Below are 19,388 nucleotides of genomic sequence, written 5' to 3' on the forward strand. Positions count from 1 at the left end.
GTTGGTCCGTTATATTTCCGGATGGTAACGTTGTGAGTTTCTTAGCCAAGCGCACACTATCTATAGCTTAAGTTCTCTCACTTTTCTTATCCACTCTCTCTCTCTCTCTCTCTCTCTCTCTCTCTCTCTCTCTCTCTCTCTCTCTCTCTCTCTGTGTCTTTCTTTCTCTGCGTGTGTCTCTTACTTATATTCACAGACGAAGAATGCTCTGTTAGAACAAGGAAGGTCGTTCCACTTGAAATGTCGGCTGCCTAAATGACAGAGAATGGATTAAGAATTTATTATATTAAGCTTTTATATAGCGCAATATCCACTTAACGTGTTCAAAGCGCTTTACAAGGGGTCCCTGGTCAACAGCAACATTTAACATGTAGGACGAGACATGACGCCTGTTAGGCGATATTACAATTTTTCGGACAAAGACAACGCTGTTAACGGCCAGGTACTCATTTTACACCTGAGTACGATGAGAGAATGTGAGTAAAGAGTCTTTTCCAAGGACTCAACTATGCGTCGAGTGAGGCTCGAACCCAGGACCTTCCGATCCGAAAGCGAGTGTCATACCACCAGACCATATAGCCGCACAAAGATGACATTATCGTGATGAAAATAAATACAGCCACTTTGCTATTTGTTCCTATTAAAATACGTGTGCATGCTATTCTATCCTGGCTTTGGGTTTATTAAATGAGTTTTTTTAAATCACGCCCAGGGGCGTACTATATTGGTCAATTTGGTGCCAGGGGCGTGGCTATATTGGTCGATTTGGTGCCAGGGGCGTGGCTATATTGGTTGATTTGGTGCCAGGGGCGTGGCTTTTTTGGTCGATTTGGTGCCAGGGGCGTGGCTATATTGGTCGATTTGGTGCCAGGGGCGTGGCTATATTGATCGATTTGGTGTCAGGGGCGTGGCTATATTGATCGATTTGGTGCCAAGGGCGTGGCTATATTGGTCGATTTGGTGGCAAGGGCGTGGTTATATTGGTCGATTTAGTGCCAGGGGCGTGGCTATATTGGTCGATTTGGTGCCAAGGGCGTGGCTATATTGGTCGATTTGGTGCCAGGGGCGTGGCTATATTGGTCGATTTGGTGCCAGGGGCGTGGCTATATTGGTCGATTTGTTGCCAGGGGCGTGGCTATATTGGTCGATTTGGTGCCAAGGGCGTGGCTATATTGGTTGATTTGGTACCCGGCTCCGCATCCATCTTTTAAAAATGGATTACAGCATTTTTAAAAACAAACAACAACTGAGAAATGGTATATACCGCTCCTTACTTATTTGAGTAAGTCTTTTCTGTTTCTTTCTTTCGTATTTATAAATATATAGCATGTTTTAAGTCATTTTATTGGGATTCGGGCACCACCTTATACTGTAAGCATGCCACGCCACTGCACGTCACTTAACGCTACGAGCTTGCAAGTGAGCGTTAGCCCGCGGTAAAAATATAAAAAAAAAAAGCAGGTGCAGTCAGATGCGAAAATTTTAGAACTATAAGTTTAATAAGCCACATCAACAAAATACTGTTGCGTATAATTATCAACAGGCCGTAGAATAAGATTAACCCCGAAATCGCAGAAGAACAATATGGATTCCAACCTGACAGAGGGACAAGGAACGCAATATACCTCCTCCGTGTTTTAAGTGAAAGAGCTATACAGGTTCAGACCCCACTATACCTCTGTTTTGTCGACTACGTCACGAAGAAATACTAAAACAACTGCACTCAATTGGCGCTGATGAGAAAGACCTCAGACTAATGCAAACATTATACTACACCCAGCAGGCATCTATCAAAATCGGAAACTCTACAGGAAATTCCATTCCTATTAAGAAAGGAGTCCGTCAAGGGTGTGTTGCCTCACCAGATCTGTTTAATCTATACCAAGAAACAATCATGAGGGGCATAAATAATATGGAGGGAATAAAAGTAGGAGGTCACAACATAAATAATATAAGATACGCAGACGATACGGTACTCATTGCAACATCAGAAATCCAACTTCAAAAGATTGTTGACAAAGTGGTAGTAGATAGTGAAGCCAAGGGAATGGAAGTGAATATCACCAAAACGGAATGCGTGGTAATACAGAAAAACCCCGAAAACAACAACACCTGCAATATAACGATTCACGGCGAGCAACTTACCAACGTAGAAAGTTTTAAATACCTAGGTTCAATAGTGACAACAGATGGAAGATGTAACCGAGACATACGAGCAAGAATAACTCAAGCCAAACAGGCCTTCATGGACCTGGGAAACATTTTGAAAAACAAACAGATGTTGTTCGGGATTAGATTCCGAGTCTTGAAGTGCTACGTGTGGCCAATCTTGTTATACGGATGCGAAAGCTGGACTACAAATGCAGAAACACAAAAGAACATTGAAGCTTTTGAAATGTGGTGCTTGAGAAGGATGCAGAGAATATCGTATACTGCACACAAAACGAACGAAGAAGTGCTAAAACAAACATACCAACAAAGGAAACTAATGCCCTTAATAGCGGATCGACAACTATCCTTTTTCGGACACATAGTAAGGAAAGATAAGAATGAATACCTGGCAAGTTGTGGAAAAATACCTGGTAAACGCGCCGGGGGAGACAAAGAAAAACACTCATAGACCAACTGAAGGGCTTCACCAACCTAACAATCCAAGAGCTGTTTGAAAAAGCAAGAGACAGGGAGGAGTGGAGAGAGATAATTCATGCAGTATCCGAAGCCTGGACCAGGCATGGAACCTAGAAGAAGAAGAAGAAGAAAAATATCGAATGTAATAAATCCATAGCCATTAAGTAGTCCATTCAGAGCCATTAGGCCATGGAGTTTATCCCGATTTCTATAGCGTGTAACAGACAATAGCAATTGCTAGCTACCCTTTGGATAGGACGCTAGTCTATCGCAAAGTACTTTCCGCCAATTCTAACAGACCCAGCTACCCATTCACTGCTGGGTGGACAGAGTAGTCAGAAACAAAAATCTCGACGGGCCCGGGATCGATCTCGGTCCCTTTGCGTGTGAAGCGAGTGCTCTACCAGCTGAGCTATCGGGACCCCCATAGCCATTAAAGAACACATTTTTTCTCCCGTCAATGAAAGATTCTTCGATATTCCCTAACCAACAGTTGTCAAATCCTTTATTTTGAAGTAAATTCAAATTATCAATAATGTTGATTTTAAAATACATTTGATTATTTTTTTAAAAACTTGAGCTTTTCTATAGCGCAATATCCACTTAACGTGCTCAAAGCGCTTTACAAGTGGTCCCTAGCCAACAGCAACACTTAACATATGGGACGAAACAAGACACCTGTTAGCCAATATTAATATTTCACTTTTTCTGACAGAGACAAAGATGTAAACGACCAGATACTCATTTTAAAGAGCCTTCTCAATAAAATCAACTATCAGCTGCTTAAAGCGGGACTCGAACCCAGGACCTTACGTTCCGAAGGCGAGTGTTATACCACAAGACCACATAATAACTGCACAAGATAATAGATATGGTGTCTGCAATAGACAAAATGCGAAATCTCACATCCTGGTCATTCCAACTTTAACATCATTTTTTAAAATGTTGGCATCTGATCCAACACGACGTAACACTATTTCGAGACGACCTATCACATATATGAAACTTTGATGCACTTACTTCTAACAGCGACGCAATCCTCCTTGATTCCCTGGTCAAGGCCTCCATCTGGGGCGCCCTTGACCCAGTTGGTGTAGGTCAGCCTCGATTTGGATCCCGACCACTCAAAGTGACCTTCGTTGAAGACATCGGTGGCGCCAATCCACACATTCACATCCGGTACTGGAACTGGAATGAAAAAGGCACGACAGAAGGAATTGGTTTGATAGAGCTGTTTGTTATAGTCATATTATAGGGTGAGGATTGGGATATTGGTGAAAATTATGGTGGTGATGATGATGATGATGATGATGATGATGATGATGATGATGATGATGATGATGATGATGACGCTGACGATTGTGATACTGCTGCTGTTGCTGTTGATGATGAAAATGATGATGATGACAACGACGACGATAATGATGATGATGATGATGATGATGATGATGATGATGATGAAGATGATGATGATGATGATGATGATGATGATGGTGATGGTGATGATGGTGATGATGATGATGATGACGACGGCGATGACGATTATGATACTGCTGCTGTTGCTGTTGATGATGAAAATGATGATGATGACGACGACGACGATAATGATGATAATGATGATGATAATAATTAGTTTAAGGAATTAATATATAGTAGGGGGAATTAGGCTAAAACCGTGCAAATTCGGGTTGAAAGCATGAACGTTTGCATACAGGTTGCTAAGACCCATAGAAAAAACATCTGATATAGAACCACTCTGGCAATCAATCATAATTTATCGGTTTAAGGCCTTCGAATTTACCTATTACAGCTATATTAAACAAGGGAAATAACTGCGTAAAAATATATATTTTCTTCATATTCATTGTATTAGGGAAAATTAGGCTAAAACCGTGCACATTGGGTTTGAAATCCTGAAAATTTGCATATAGGTAGCTAAGACCCGTATAAATAACAACTGATATAGAACCACTCTGGCAATTTATCATAACAGTGCTTTTTTAGCACTTTTATTTTTCCTATATAGCATTACTTATCCGAGGAAATAACCACGATAATGAAATGTGCGTTCTAAAACTTTAAATACACTGGTAACCATTTACGGTAGCTAACTGATGGTTATTTCGTGGTGTAACTAGTAGATAAAAGCGGGAGAGGGGGGAGGGGGAGTGAGCGGAAGAGACGGAGGGAGGGAGAGAGAGAGAGAGAGAGAGAGAGAGAGAGAGAGAGAGAGAATTTTACTCATTACTGTACTAACCTAACTAGTAGATAAAATACGGAGAGGGGGGAGAGGGAGTGAGCGGGAGAGACGGAGAGATAGATGAAGAGAGAGAGAGAGACAGCCAGAGAGAGAGAGATAGAGAGAGACAGACAGAGAGAGAGAGAGAGAGACAGAGAGAGAGAGAGAGAATTTTACTCATTACTGTACTGACCTAACACCCCCCCCACACACACACCCTTCATCTACACAAGTCCGTGCAAGGCAAACCGGAACTTAAACACTTGCATCGGGTGCCGATACATTCTCTCTTACGTGAACATTTGATGAGTTTTTGGGAAACGTTTTACAATTCTGGAGTTAAGCTCCACAGTGGTTCATGTCGATCGTCATATTTGTTGCAGGGTTCTCTTCTATAAAAGATATAATGTTAGCAAAAGCTCGACTGCTTTCAAGAACATCATGATTATCATCAGCAGTGACATCTTTTAAAGCTTGTTTTTTTTAAGTATCGTGCATGACAAATTTTATGGTATAGGGCGGTAGTGTGCCTCCTGAGCGACTAAATCTCCTCCGGCCATAAATGACAACATATCAGAATCTTTTATAGATAACGCTATTTCACGAATATTTTCTTTCATATCTGTTGTCATTACAGAATGGAGTACTCCCGATTCCATGTTTTTACAAAAAAGCACATTTGTTTATTACAGCCAATCTCTAATTTTGAACGTTGTCTCATTATTCTCGTGGGTTGCGAAATATATTCATTCGGTGACTCCTCCAAGTCAAATGACGAAGTTTGGAATTCTTGTAGGGCAAATCTTTTAGATTTCTTTAATTCTAATCGCCTGATTTTGTTGGCTTTAAATTTTACACGACAATACTTATACCGGCCACTTAGCATCAGTTTGTTTTAAGCTTTCAATAATCTCATTTCTTTCTGATGAATCAAAAAAAAAATAGATACATCCAACTTGTTTTCATCACAAACCAAATAAGTGAATTGTGTTAAATCTTCAAAAAGAGTTTCATAGCCTTGCCCTTTGTCATCCCTCCTCGACTAAGAGGGACATTATAAACGGTCTGTGTTATCTTGTTGGCATATCAAACACTTGTCCCAGTCTCTGGGAGCAGTTCTTTTTGCTATTGTATGTGTATCTGAATTCATGCATTCCTTTATTAGGCATATTCAATATTCTTTCATAACTCTCTCTCTCTCTCTCTCTCTCTCTCTCTCTCTCTCTCTCTCTCTTTCTTTCATTCTTTCTGTTAAAGACCCATCATCAGCAGGCAAAAGTGTGCAGTGCCTTACATTAGGACACAACAGTACAAAAAGAACATTCTCCCATTGTCCCTTTGCGATAAATAACGTAAAGTAAATAACTTGCCACAATACAGCATCATAGTGGTTGATGATGATGATAATGATTATAATTATAGCAATGTAAGTGGTATGCTGACTCTTTACTGTCATCAAGTTTGACCGAAATAGGTTTTAACTCACGTAAAATGATTATAGCAGTATTTTTTGGAAAGAAAAGAATACAGGAGGAGGGGAGAAGGAGCAGTGTTCTTTGTCAACACCGGTTATCGGCATTTATTGAGCTGTGTTCTGCTAGTCTGTTTTGTCTACCCCTCTGCTCGTCTTCCCGTCTGCCCATCCGTTTTAGAGCAATTGATTATACTTATAAAATCAGATGCAGAAAAAATCTCATATTATAGAATATTGCTTGCTAAACGTCCATTAAAACAAGTGAAATTGAATAATATTTACGATTAAATAATTTGTATGGTTCGTGAATCGAAAGTAAAGGGAAAGGAAAACATCCGCTTCGACGCTAAAAATAGTCACCAATGGGAATCCAAAGGATGACGTAAAACAACTTTGGGTCGGCTTGCCTCGAATGTTTACACAATAAAAATGAAAGAAATTTTTGTCGTCCATTTCAATTTTCTAATCTTAAAAACCTTGTATCTCAACTTGGATCTCTCAGAGTGGTTCTATATCATAAATTATAGGGTTTTTCATATTCTACAACATATGTAATTTTCATGCTTTCAACCCTGTTTGCATAATTCAAGGGGTTTTTGGACCTAATTCCCCCTACTAATACTTTTTTTTAGTAACCAAGCACTCACTATTGTGGTCATTGATCATTCTACCAACAAAGTCATCTTCCAAGGCACTGTCGATCTCCACCAATGTAGACCCAAACACCAAGCACATCTCCTGGTTGATGAGAATGACATGGGGCATTATTCATGGGCGACATTGTATCTTGAGCTGGAGCTGCTTGATCACTGTTCCTTTCCGTGTGTGAAGCGAGTGCTCTACCTACTGATCTATCGGGACCTCCCATAATTGGTAAGGAGGGGGTTAAAAACAAACGAACAAGGATACCGCTGCACTGTATGGCCTCGGGCAAGTCACCTTGCCTTAGCCCAGTTTGCGGCGTTGCACTGCGGCTGACGCCTGGTTTTTTCCAGGTTTCTCTTAGAATAGACCCTACAGACAATTTCCCCTCAGGGATGAATAAAGGGAATTTATTGTATGTTATTTATTGTATTATAAATGAATTAAATGATTGTGAGAATTTGCTAACTAGATTGTATGTACAAGCATCAGTTTTATGGATCTGAAGACAGTAAAAACAAAAACAAAAGAAAAAACAAAAATTGAAACAAAAAACCCCACAAAAACAAACAAACAAAAAAAAAACAAAAACAACAAAAGGCATTCCAACCTCAGCATCGCTCCACGTCAGATCTTCAGCTCCCAGGGCATAGCACGAATTACCAAACACTGTCCATTCATTGGGACACGTCACTCCAAATGTCACTGGAATATAGAAAAATATAAATAAATAAAACCTTCGCAAGGTCAAAAGTATGAGAATTTTTGCTACGATGAGGGTTATCTAAATCGATCGATTTTTGAAGGACGAGTTCACTGGCAATATTTTAAATACGTGTTTTTCATTGGTTAATGTCAATACCATATACGGCAAGTGGGCGTGAATAATCTTGCCAGAAAAAAACGCCGCAAGCAATTGAGGGGGAACTCAAACGTTTAAACTTCTCCCGGGGCAGCAACCCGATGCTTCAACCCCGTGACCACCTCATCCCCATTGTAGCTTTTATTTTATTGACTTTTCAAGATTTTGATACAGAGAAGACGTGCCCAATATCTATCTGTCGTCAATCTGGTTATTTTAGTAATGTATTTATGTATTCATTATATTGTTTGGTCTGCAACAAAGCCTAGTGAAGGAGCGTGGAGCGAGTCGACCATCTTGTCAGAACCTTGCAGGGTCCAAGACATGGGTGGGTGATGCAGGGCGACGACACAATATTATGAATTCATGGATACACACCATCCATGCTCCCAATCTAGACTTGGGTATATGGAGCTTATAAGCCTTGGATGGCAGTTAGCTCGGAGAAGGACACGCTGAATAAAAACCAAATGGGTAGATTGGACTCATTAGTTTGGGGAGGGCAGCCAATCTAAGAATGAACCTATAAAACAATCCTGGCCCTCCGGGGGGTTGGACGTAAGGCCAATAACCCACTCCTGAAAATAATCAGTTACAGACATCGACAGTTGTCTACCTTGTCGTGTTTATGAAAAATCATTTTGCTCTTTTTTGTTGTTGAGAATGTTATAAAATTCATTTTTGTTTATTCCTTTTGACAGTCCACACCTTCTAGCAGCCTTTTATCACTTTGTCTTACTTTAAAATATTATTGTGTTTTGGACAAATTATGACATAATTACACTAAATATTCACAATAGTGTAATATCCACATACCTGCTACGAATGCAGCAACCACGGAAAGCAATAACACAGATTCCATATTGATTGAAATGCCTTACTTCTATTCTTATCTTATCGGAATGAAATTGAAATGATGACCACTGGTCAGTGTCGAAAGTTACTGTCCGATGTGTGACTTTACTACCGTGTTACGACACAAAGACAATCCAATTGTACATTTACAAAACGCCTTTTTACAAAAACAATTTGACCAGAGAATATTATTCTTCCTCCCTGGATGCTGTGCGATTGGCTAAGAAACTCACAACATTGTCACCCGGAAGTAAAACGGACCAGCACACAAAACTATGTATAACCTTGAACGTTTAGAGCCTGTTCATACACCTTTGTGAGAATTACTCACATACATGGATGGCAAAAAACAATAACAAAGACCTGAGTGACGTCAACTTCGTTCTATCTATAGAGACATATCACATTGAGAAGTTATGGAGCAGGCACCGATGTAAGATAAAAACCTGAATTGAAGTCGACTGATTTTATGGGATGGTTTCTTTTTTTTTCTTGTATTTTTCTTTCTTGCTTTGTCTGGCACCTTTCATACACACTCGTTCACAGACATATCATAATGATTCCCTTGCTAGTCAAAATGTCCAAAAACGAACGTTTACCTCTACAAGAAGTCTCAGAACCAACCTTTTGGCAAGGTGATGAAGTCCTTCAGAACCATTAGGCCCATGGAGTTTAGCCCAGTATCTACAGCGTGAAACGGACAATACTAATCGTTTGTTATCCTTGAGCTTTTATATAGCGCAATATCCACTAAACGTGCTCAAAGCGCTTTACAAGGGGTCCCTGGCCAACAGCAACACATAACATGTAGGACGAGACATGACGCCTGCCAGGCGATATTACAAATTTTTGGGACAGAGACAACGCTGTTAACGGCCAGGTACTCATTTTACACATGATTACGGTGAGAGAATGTGAGTAAGGAGCCTTCTCCAAGGACTCAACTATGCGCCGAGCGAGGCTCGAACCCAGGACCTTCCGATCCGAAAGCGAGTGTCATACCACTAGACCACATAGCCGCACATCCTTCGCAAAGTACTCCCCGCTAGATCTAACAAACCCGGCTACACAATTACTGCTGTGTGGACAGGGGGGGGGGGGGGGGCTTAAAAAATATCGACTGAATCTGGGATCGTTTTCGGTTCCTTTGTGTGTGAAGCGAGTGCTCTACCAACTGAGCTATCCGGACCCCTTGGCAAGTTGGGATCAACTTTGTCCACCGTGAAATAACATTTTTCTGGCAAAATTGAAAAAAAGGGTTTTCTGATTGTACGTCAGAGTTGGCACTTTGACAGCGAGACGGAATATTTGTTCCACATTACCATTTCTTCCTATTATGGTATAAGTTTATATGAGTGTGTTTGTCTCTGAAGTAGCAATTGTTTAGACACCATTGACGGTTTTTGTCTCTGCTTTTCATGTTTTAAATAATGAAATACAAAATGAATAGGGAAAGTCTATGTCAAGCCTGCGCTGTGGTCCACCAAGGAAACAAGAAGGGGGCCTAGTGGTATGACTCTCGCTTTCGGATCGGAAGGTCCAGGTTTCGATACCCGCTCTGAGTGGCACAGAGCTGAGTCCTTGGAAAAGGCTCTTTACTCACATTTTCTCACCGTAATCAGGTGTAAAATGAGTACATGGCCGGTCGTTGTCTTTGTAGGAAATTAAAAATTGTAATATCGCCTGATAGGCGTCATGTCCCGTCCTTCATGTTTAGTATTGCTGTTGACTAATTAGTATGCAATCTACACACCGATATCCAAACTGTTGTCAAATATAATTTATGCAAGCTGGGGTGAGAACAAAATGACGTCATTTAGAGATTAACAGTCATAGACCTGGGTGGAAAACACGTGACAAAAACAAAATGACGTCAATTACTGGCCATTATTTATAAGATAGGCAGTTATACAAAAGGGTTGAAATGACGTCATCATATAACGTGTATCACATTGACATTAGAAGGCAAGGTCATTATCGATCCAACTGACGTCATATTATTTTCTATTTATAGCAATCTAATCCAATCCAGGCTGTTGTAGCTTCAACATCAAAGACAAACACAACAATTTAGTGCTGTGGAATGGTATCAGGTCATGGTGCTGGATTATTATCACCATCATCACCATCATCATTATCATCATCATCATCATCATCATCATCATCATCATCATCATCATCATCATCACCACCACCACCACCACCATCATCATCATCATCATCATCATCATCATCATCATCATCATCATCATTCTAATTACCTTTATTATCCCTATAATAATATTGCTTTCATTTATTTGTCTACATGATACATTGTGCAAATATCACCTGTGGTCTTTTAAAACACATTCGCACGTGCTTGAAGTTTGATGTGTTGTAGCCTATGACCCACTAGAAACTTGCAGCAAGCAATCTGCCGTCCGACTACAAAACCAATACGTCTTGATTATTTTCCAATTTGTTCACTTTTCATATATTCCTATATATCAAATTAACCTCAATTCTTAAACACGAGACTTCAAAGAAAAGTGACAGGCTAATTTAGATATTTTGCCGAGAACACATGTGTTGTTGTAGCCGAATTCTATCTATACAAACCACCCACCTACGTACTAGGCTACCGAGGAAATGACTGTGCGACAGATTATGTAATTTCCATAAGTCAACACAATCAAATGAGTCTAATGTATATTATCGTATGTCAGTAAAAGGATTACAATGAATGTGTTGATGTGTCAATTTACAAATGGTGGTCACGGATATGTGTAATTCTTAATCAGCGACACGGATTTTATTTTCAAAAATTATAACTCGTACAGTTTGTCTGGATGTTTGGAATTCTGCATCGTTTTACTTCGTTTCGTTATTGTTACTATTTTAATAAAATACGGTAAGATATGATATAAGGTTAGAGTCTATAGTGTATTATAAAACCCACGCGATTCAAACGTTACCGTGACGCCAAGCTACGAGAAGCTATGGACTGTAAAATGTCATGATTAAAAAGTATATAACAGTTTCGAAAAGAAAAAAAATACAAAACACGGAATGTTTCGGGCTTAAAGCCCTGCTTCAGCCAATAAAAAATTCGATAGAAATGTAAACAGGTCACTATTTGGCAGGTCCAGATGGGTCTTTGGATTTCATTTGTCTACCTGGTTTTGGTTCCTTCATTAAACCACTAGCTACATTTTCATCAACCAAAAATTCTATCAAGCTACTATGGATTTCTCGTTAAAGTTTTTGCCAGTAAAATTCAAATATCACGGACCCACCTTAAATGTGACATCTTAACCACGAATATTGTGACAATACATTGAATTAATTCCTTTACATCATGGTTGCACTTTTATTGAATGAATTCCTTATACAAAGGAGAATAAGGGTTAAAACACTTGAAATGTGCAACTTAGAGTAGAAATCATGAAAATTACTTAATATGTTGTGTAAAGTATAAAAATCCTATAGGAAATGAGATTAGCGGAAGAGTAGCGTCCCTTGATTGGATGTCACCCATAGTCTGTGACGTCACCGGCGGAAAAGTTATTAGAGAGAGAACGTCATGTTGGTTGTGCGCATGCAAATGCACAAAAATGTAAAAAATATACAACCAAGAACCAATATCGACACTTTATATATTATTTTGATAAATTGAGATAGGCCATACCTCTGGCTTCTCGTCCAAACTTGTGTGTGTATATTTAAAAAAATAGTATTTCATTTAAATCACAGTTAAAAATTCGAACACCATGTGGCAAAAATGAATTAAGGTGACGTGTTGTCTTTGTTTTTATAGATATAAGGCGACGGCTCCTCATGGAGAACTTAATATATTTGTGATGGGGGTGATCGCCATCCTTCATAACTTTCTCCATTTTACTTAGACAAAATCTCTTTGTCTATCTGTTATCACCGGTGATTAAACACAGTCGGGGCTGTGAATTTTAATAATAGGAACAGATTGGCCGATCAGTGATCAGTGGGCCGATAATAATATTCTAACACACTGGTGTTGCACACCATTAGCTACAAGACACTCACTCGTTTGGTTCAGGTACGCTGGGTTATACTTGTATCAATATTATATCCCCCCCCCCATCTCTCTCTCTCTCTCTCTCTCTCTCTCTCTCTCTTTCACTCTTTCTTTCATTCTTTCTCTATCCCTTTCTTTCTTCCTTTCTTTCTCTTCCCCCTCTCTCTCTTCCTTTTATTCTTTCTCAATCTCTTTCTCTCTCTCCGTCTATCTCCCCCTCTCTCTCTCTTTCTTTCTACATACTTTCTTTGTTTCTCTAGAAGTAGTAGTAGTAGTAGTAGTAGTAGTAGTAGTAGTAGTAGTAGTAGTAGTAGTAATAGTAGTAGTAGTAGTAGTAGTAGTAGTAGTAGTAGTAGTAGTAGTAGTAGTGGTAGTAGTAGTAGTAGTAGTAGTAGTAGTAGTAGTAGTAGTAGTACGGCTAGGTGGTCTAGTGGTATGACACTCGCTTTCGGATCGGAAGGTCCTGAGTTCGAGCCTCGCTCGGAGCATAGTTGATTCCTTGGAAAAGGCTCTTTACTCACATTCTCTCACCGTGTAAATGAGTACCTGGACGTTAACAGCGTTGTCTCTGTCGGAAAAAATGTATTTTGTTTTTTTTTTGTTTGGTATTAAGAATTTATTTTTTAATGTTATTCTTTGAGCTAACACAAACCGATGAATAAATAGACATGTAAAAGGTGTGACCCTTATAAATTCTAATATTATTTATCATCAATGAGGAAAAAAAATGGCACAGCGTCTAGACTTCATAATGATCTCATACAATGTCATCCATTTAACAGCCAGGCTGAGTTTGTCTCAAATCATGACTTCCGCCATTATTTATTTGGTGGGTAATTGTTGTTGTTTTCACCGAGAGATGAGCAATGACCCAGTTCCGCGATCATCGAAGCTGGAGTTGCAAAATCATTAAATTATCTCCTTATTGAAAATGGCTAAGCTATGAAACATAGTGAGTAAACTCATGCCCAGCCTATAATGTATTAATGTCTTGAAATACACAATATTATTATATATATCTATTCCAGGCTGGTTCAGAGGACATAAGATAGATCAAATCGAAGTTCATCTTGGTGTGAAAAAATCTGGTTTGAGCCGATGATTCAAGGATAGGAACATTCAATGCTTCGTGAGGTTTGGGCAACTTCTATTAGTTGCTTCATCGTCATTAACTGCTATGACTACAATTTATTCCACATAGAAGTCGATGGAAATAGAAAGGTAACACACAACAAAATCATCATGGACGATTTTGTCATTCCAAGAATTACAACCATGCTGGAAGACGTCGGTGGTCAGGACGATGAGACGACTGCTGACAACAATTGCGTCTTTAATAGCATTAATTCCAACTACATGACCATCACAAACAACCTTTCAGAGAGCTCGGGGTTGTCTCGGGAACTTAAAAATAAGGAAATATACACTAGCTGCAGCAGTATGGAAAGCGATTCCATTTATTTACTGGTGTCCGGGAAAAGTTTTTGCATTTCAAGGACAGCGTTGATGAGTTTCCCCAACACAAAATTGGGAAGGCTTGCTATGCGTCACTGCACCAGTCAAGGTCGTATTGAATACGTCTTTGACAGAAACTCCAAAATTGTAGCCGCTGTCTTAGATTTTTACAGAACTGGAGAGCTACATTTACCAAGAAATCTTTGTTCTCTGTCCATTCGGAGAGAACTCAGGTAAGTTAACATCGGTTTTACTCCCATTTTTCATCACAAATATTGTTTTAAAGATTATCATACAGTGATACCCTTCTATGGACTCATTTTGTAACGATTCACTTCGCATAATTAACCGTTATTTAAATGTAACAGGTTTTTTGGTCATCACAAACACACCCATAATATATGTCTTCTTAATGACCCCGTTTTTAAAAACCATGACATAAAAGAACAGCGTAATTCCAATTGTTATGCAATAAAATCTATGACGTTAAGCATCTAGCCTCGTACCAATAAAACAAAATCAGACCTGAATGTTTACACATTGAATAATGCCTTGGAAGTGCCGTATAATTAATTAAATATTACAATTTTGCCGTTTTATTAAAGAACACAGTATGTGCTATTTGGTTCACATTGCATATATTGTGTTTGTAAAAACAAGGGCAGATTAATGGACCGTTTTACACATGTACCAAGCCATGGTTCCATTATCACAGTGGCTATATTTACAGTCCCATAAAGACGGTTCTCCTAGCTATATTTACAGTCCCGTAAAGATGGTTCTCATGGCTATATTTACAGTCCCGTAAAGGTGGTTCTCGGATCTATTTTTACGGCATTATTTGTTTGTTAACATTAGCTTTAGATCAAAATATGTTAAATGAAATTGATTTTGATTTAGATCTGTACGTCTAAATATCGGGAGAAATTTGTGAAGTTTTGTGGATGCTTCAAAAAGACACGTTTACATACATCTATAACTATAACTGTGAACAGAACTGTATCAACGCCGTTAAAATAGCCATAAGAACCGTCTTTATGGGGCTGTAAAAATAGCTCCGTCAACCATCTTTACAAGAGATTCAGGACTGTAAAAATTGCTCCGTCAACCATCTTTACAAAAGATTCAGGACTGTAAAAATTGCTCCGTCAACCATCTTTACAAAAGATTCAGGACTGTAAAAATTGCTCCGTCAACCATCTTTACAAAAGATTCAGGACTGTAAAAATAGCCGCGAGAACCATCTTTACGGGACTGTAATTACTGTAAAAAAAGATAAATTAAAAATAATAAAAATAAATAAAAATAAATAAATAAAAAAATAAAAACCAACCCCAAATCAAATAGATTTAAGACCAAATGTGTTTTTTATTTTTCCAGTGATTCCAGGTGCCAACCTAACATTTTTTTTCGTATTCGATCAAAATCTTTCGACAAAAAATGCCAAATCTTCTCAATTCAATCCCTGTGGAATTATTTATAAATTGTATAAACGTGTACATATTAGGCTTTTCAATTAACTGTTTAGATAGATATTTATCTGAATGAATTATACCGTCGACAATTGCAGATATTTTGATACTCATCTCCAATTGAGTTACAATTTATACAGAGCCTAGAAGGAAAATCATTTTTTGGTCTCTGCCATCTACTCTTTTCACACATAAAATTATGAGAACCTAATCTAATTTTTGTAATGGCAAATCGAATTACTTTTTCGAATTTGTAACTTACAGATTTTTCATTGTCCGAATGTTTATGGATTCTATGGTAGCTAGAGGATAATATTTCCTCTTTATATTTTTGTAAACAAAATTTCGTTATGGCGTTGACTGAAAATATACAAAAACTTGTTCTCATTTTCAACGTATTGATTAATCCAGATATACCCAAACCCATATAATATACACAACATTCCTCTAAGCGAGATTACTCTTTTAGTACAAGAGCTTTGCCTGTGTTCATAATTTATTATAAGTTTTCTTGACTGGATTATTTTCTTGTAATTTTAACATTTAAAACTAGTATTTAATCACTCTTATTAATCTTTGGTTGATTAATGTAAATACTTTTCATTCATGATCGACGAAAGCTGAAGGTGTATATTTCCTTATACAAGTGCTTGTTTAGTCACTTTCCTGTGAGATATGATAGTAATAGCGACGTTAATGTAAGCAAACAATTCCATGATATTTACCTTCCAAGCAAACTACTTGAACATATCGCATAATCGAAACGCAATACTTAAATGGCCGACGAATACAAATATCACCCGGCGGAAGTTTGGCCATTTATTCAATAGTTCAACCAATGGAATCTCTTGTTTCTTTGATCTCCACTAACGACAACTCACTTGGCCCTGTCAAAACCTAAAAAACGAAGTAAAAAGAAATGGAATTTCCCGATTTTAGTTTTTGTTCCACTTTTCGTTTGTACGCTTCCTTTTCTTGTTTAAGGAAGATTTTTAGCGTGTGTTTGTGTTCTGTCACCGCTCATGTATGCAATCTTCTTTTCATTTAAGGCATATTTCAGACGTTTGTTGCCCATTCTTTGTTGTTGGGGAAAATTCTAATTTCTTTCTTTTTAACCCATGGCTCAACACAGACTGTTATATAGCTTGTGACTACGTCAGTCCATTCATTCATCAATCGTTCCATCTTGTGGCATTAACGTATCCCACATCGTACATTCAAAGCAAGCATTGAGACAGTCTATTGCTTCTTGTGACCACACGTTTTGATGTTTTAGGATTGGTTTTCCTTTTTTCAATATCAGGTGTATTGTGTTGAGGATCGGTTGTTTACAGATTTATGTGTAGGCGTCTTTAATATTACAGTGACACAGGTCAAGTGTGTTGTTATGACGAGTCTTGCAAGCGACAAATTGATTGAGTCCGGGGATTGTGTGTTGACAATGGTTGAAATCGCCAATAATGGGAGCGATCTATAGATAGTTCGAAGATGACGTCACTCATGTCTTTGTTATTGTTTTTGCCATCCGCGTTTATGAGTACTTCTCACTAAACTGTATTAACCAGACTATAAACCTTCAAGGTTACACACAGTTTTGTGTGTTGACCAGTTTTACTTCCGGATGGCAATGTTGTGAACTTTTTAGCCAAGTGCATACTATCTATATTCATGTTTCCGTCCAACCAGGTCATCAATCACATGATTTGTTCCTCTCCTACGATTGGATATTTCTTATCAAATGTAAACACGCTGCTTTGTTTATGAAAGTTGTCAACATGCCCATGTGTCAAACTGAATAAAATGACCAATCGTGAAGTTAGATATTCAAAAGGCTGTGAACACTTTTCACTAAGTGGGTCGCTTTTAGCACATTTTGCAATGTGACCAATGACCTCGAGCACATGGAAAGTTAATATAGATAGAATGCGCTCGGCCAAGGAGTTCACAACATTGCCATCCGGAAGTATAACGACCAACACACAAACTCTGTGTAACCATGAACTTTTATAGTCTGGTTAATACAGTTAGTGAGACAACTCACAAACGCGGATGGCAAAACAATAACAAAGGCTGAGTGACGTCATCTGCATACTATCTATAGATCATGCCCATTATAAAGGGTAGAGGTGCCAAAATGAGCCAATCAAATGGAGAGAATAAAATAAAGTGAGTAGATGTGACTCATATATAAGGGAACAACACAAAACAAACAAAAATAAGAGTCATATCTACTCACTTTATTTTTTTCTCTCCATTATAAAGGGGCTGTCCGGGTATCTGAGTAGCAGTCGTGACGTGTGTTCTTCCAGTGTTTGTTTTGCTTCGTCACAATAATTTGAGCTCGGGGGAACGTAAACAACAACAACAATGTTGACAATGTTGGATTTCAGTATCAGGCTATAACATAACGATGGCTACGGTATCTGAGTAGCAGTCCCGACGTGTGTTCTTACAGAATTTTGCTTCGTCACTATTTGAGCTCGGGGGAACGTAAACAACAACAATGTTGACGATACTAAATTCGCGTGGTAAGCAGTGCTGGCGAAGTGACAATGATAGAAATTCTATATAAGGCGTGTTTGTTTTTTATACAATGTTGACAGCTTTACACCATCTGTCATTCACGTACAGGCACACTCCGTCGCCTTTGCTTTCCCTATGGTGGGGTCTCTGTCGCTTCTAAAAAGGGTAACAGTAACATTGTCCAAATCAGTGTCTAATGAGGACAGCCATGTTTCCGTTAAACAGATGACACACGCATTTCTGTAGTCAGTGTCGAATCTAACGAGAGCAGTGAGTGTGTCGGTTTTGTTTCTGATTGATCACACATTTGATAGGATGATGGAGGTCAGAGGTGGCCGATGTCCCCGTCTCTTCCACCGTTATCTAATTCCACACCCTTTGCCCCGTTTCCTTTTCCATTTAGACTATAGTCTGTCATTTCTTCACACGTAGATTGTACAATGGTTGGTAATTGGGGGTCTTTTTGCTGGTCGCAGCAGTAGGAACCTGAATCAAGTATACAATACCTGCCGCCATGTTGGTGTTTTGTTGTTTCAAGTTGTTGACATTCTACGTTTTAAAAGATCAGAAACAATAACATGTAAAACGACTCCTTGGTGCTGTAAATGACACAAAATCCTCACACGAAAAGGGACACAAGAATATAAATCCTTGGTGCTGTGAATGACACAAAATCCTCACACGAAGAGGGACACAAGAATATAAATCCTTGGTGCTGTGAATGACACAAAATCCTCACACGAAAAGGGACACAAGAATATAACTCCTTGGTGCTGTGAATGACACAAAATCCTCACACGAAAAGGGACACAAGAATATAACTCCTTGGTGCTGTGAATGACACAAAATCCTCACACGAAAAGGGACACAAGAATATAAATCCTTGGTGCTGTGAATGACACAAAATCCTCACACGAAAAGGGACACAAGAATATAACTCCTTGGTGCTGTGAATGACACAAAATCCTCACACGAAAAGGGACACAAGAATATAACTCCTTGGTGCTGTGAATGACACAAAATCCTCACACGAAAAGGGACACAAGAATATAACTCCTTGGTGCTGTGAATGACACAAAATCCTCACACGAAAAGGGACACAAGAATATAAATCCGAATAAGAAACAACTGATAAAGAAATCAAGAAAACAAGAGAGAGCAGTGTAACCCTGTGTCGCTACCGAGCAGCGCCGCCATCTTCACCT

General features: G+C 38.8%; 2 protein-coding genes across 2 annotated transcripts in view; one reads left to right on the top strand and one right to left on the bottom strand.

The window, feature by feature from the left end:
• The window catches only part of LOC144966941 (snaclec GPIB-binding protein subunit beta-like), a 10,717-nt gene extending 1,969 nt beyond the window's left edge, over window positions 1–8,748 (bottom strand). Inside the window, exons 1-5 of the mRNA XM_078903636.1 lie at window positions 8,662–8,748; window positions 7,594–7,688; window positions 6,989–7,079; window positions 3,649–3,816; window positions 185–251 (exon numbers count right to left, since the gene is read on the bottom strand). Of these exons, the coding sequence (XP_078759762.1) occupies window positions 185–251; window positions 3,649–3,816; window positions 6,989–7,079; window positions 7,594–7,688; window positions 8,662–8,707 (467 nt within the window). The 5' untranslated portion in view covers window positions 8,708–8,748. The remainder of the gene's footprint in view (window positions 1–184; window positions 252–3,648; window positions 3,817–6,988; window positions 7,080–7,593; window positions 7,689–8,661) is intronic.
• A 2,709-nt stretch (window positions 8,749–11,457) lies between these two features.
• LOC144966973 (potassium voltage-gated channel subfamily V member 1-like) overlaps window positions 11,458–19,388 on the top strand; it is a 28,093-nt gene continuing 20,162 nt past the window's right edge. Inside the window, exons 1-2 of the mRNA XM_078903667.1 lie at window positions 11,458–11,590; window positions 13,762–14,421. Of these exons, the coding sequence (XP_078759793.1) occupies window positions 13,856–14,421 (566 nt within the window). The 5' untranslated portion in view covers window positions 11,458–11,590; window positions 13,762–13,855. The remainder of the gene's footprint in view (window positions 11,591–13,761; window positions 14,422–19,388) is intronic.

The sequence above is a fragment of the Berghia stephanieae genome, chromosome 3 (assembly GCF_034508935.2).
Source record: "Berghia stephanieae isolate SIO BIC M18660-M18661 chromosome 3, UCSD_Bste_1.3, whole genome shotgun sequence".
In the NCBI taxonomy this organism is placed as follows: Eukaryota; Metazoa; Mollusca; class Gastropoda; order Nudibranchia; family Aeolidiidae; genus Berghia; species Berghia stephanieae.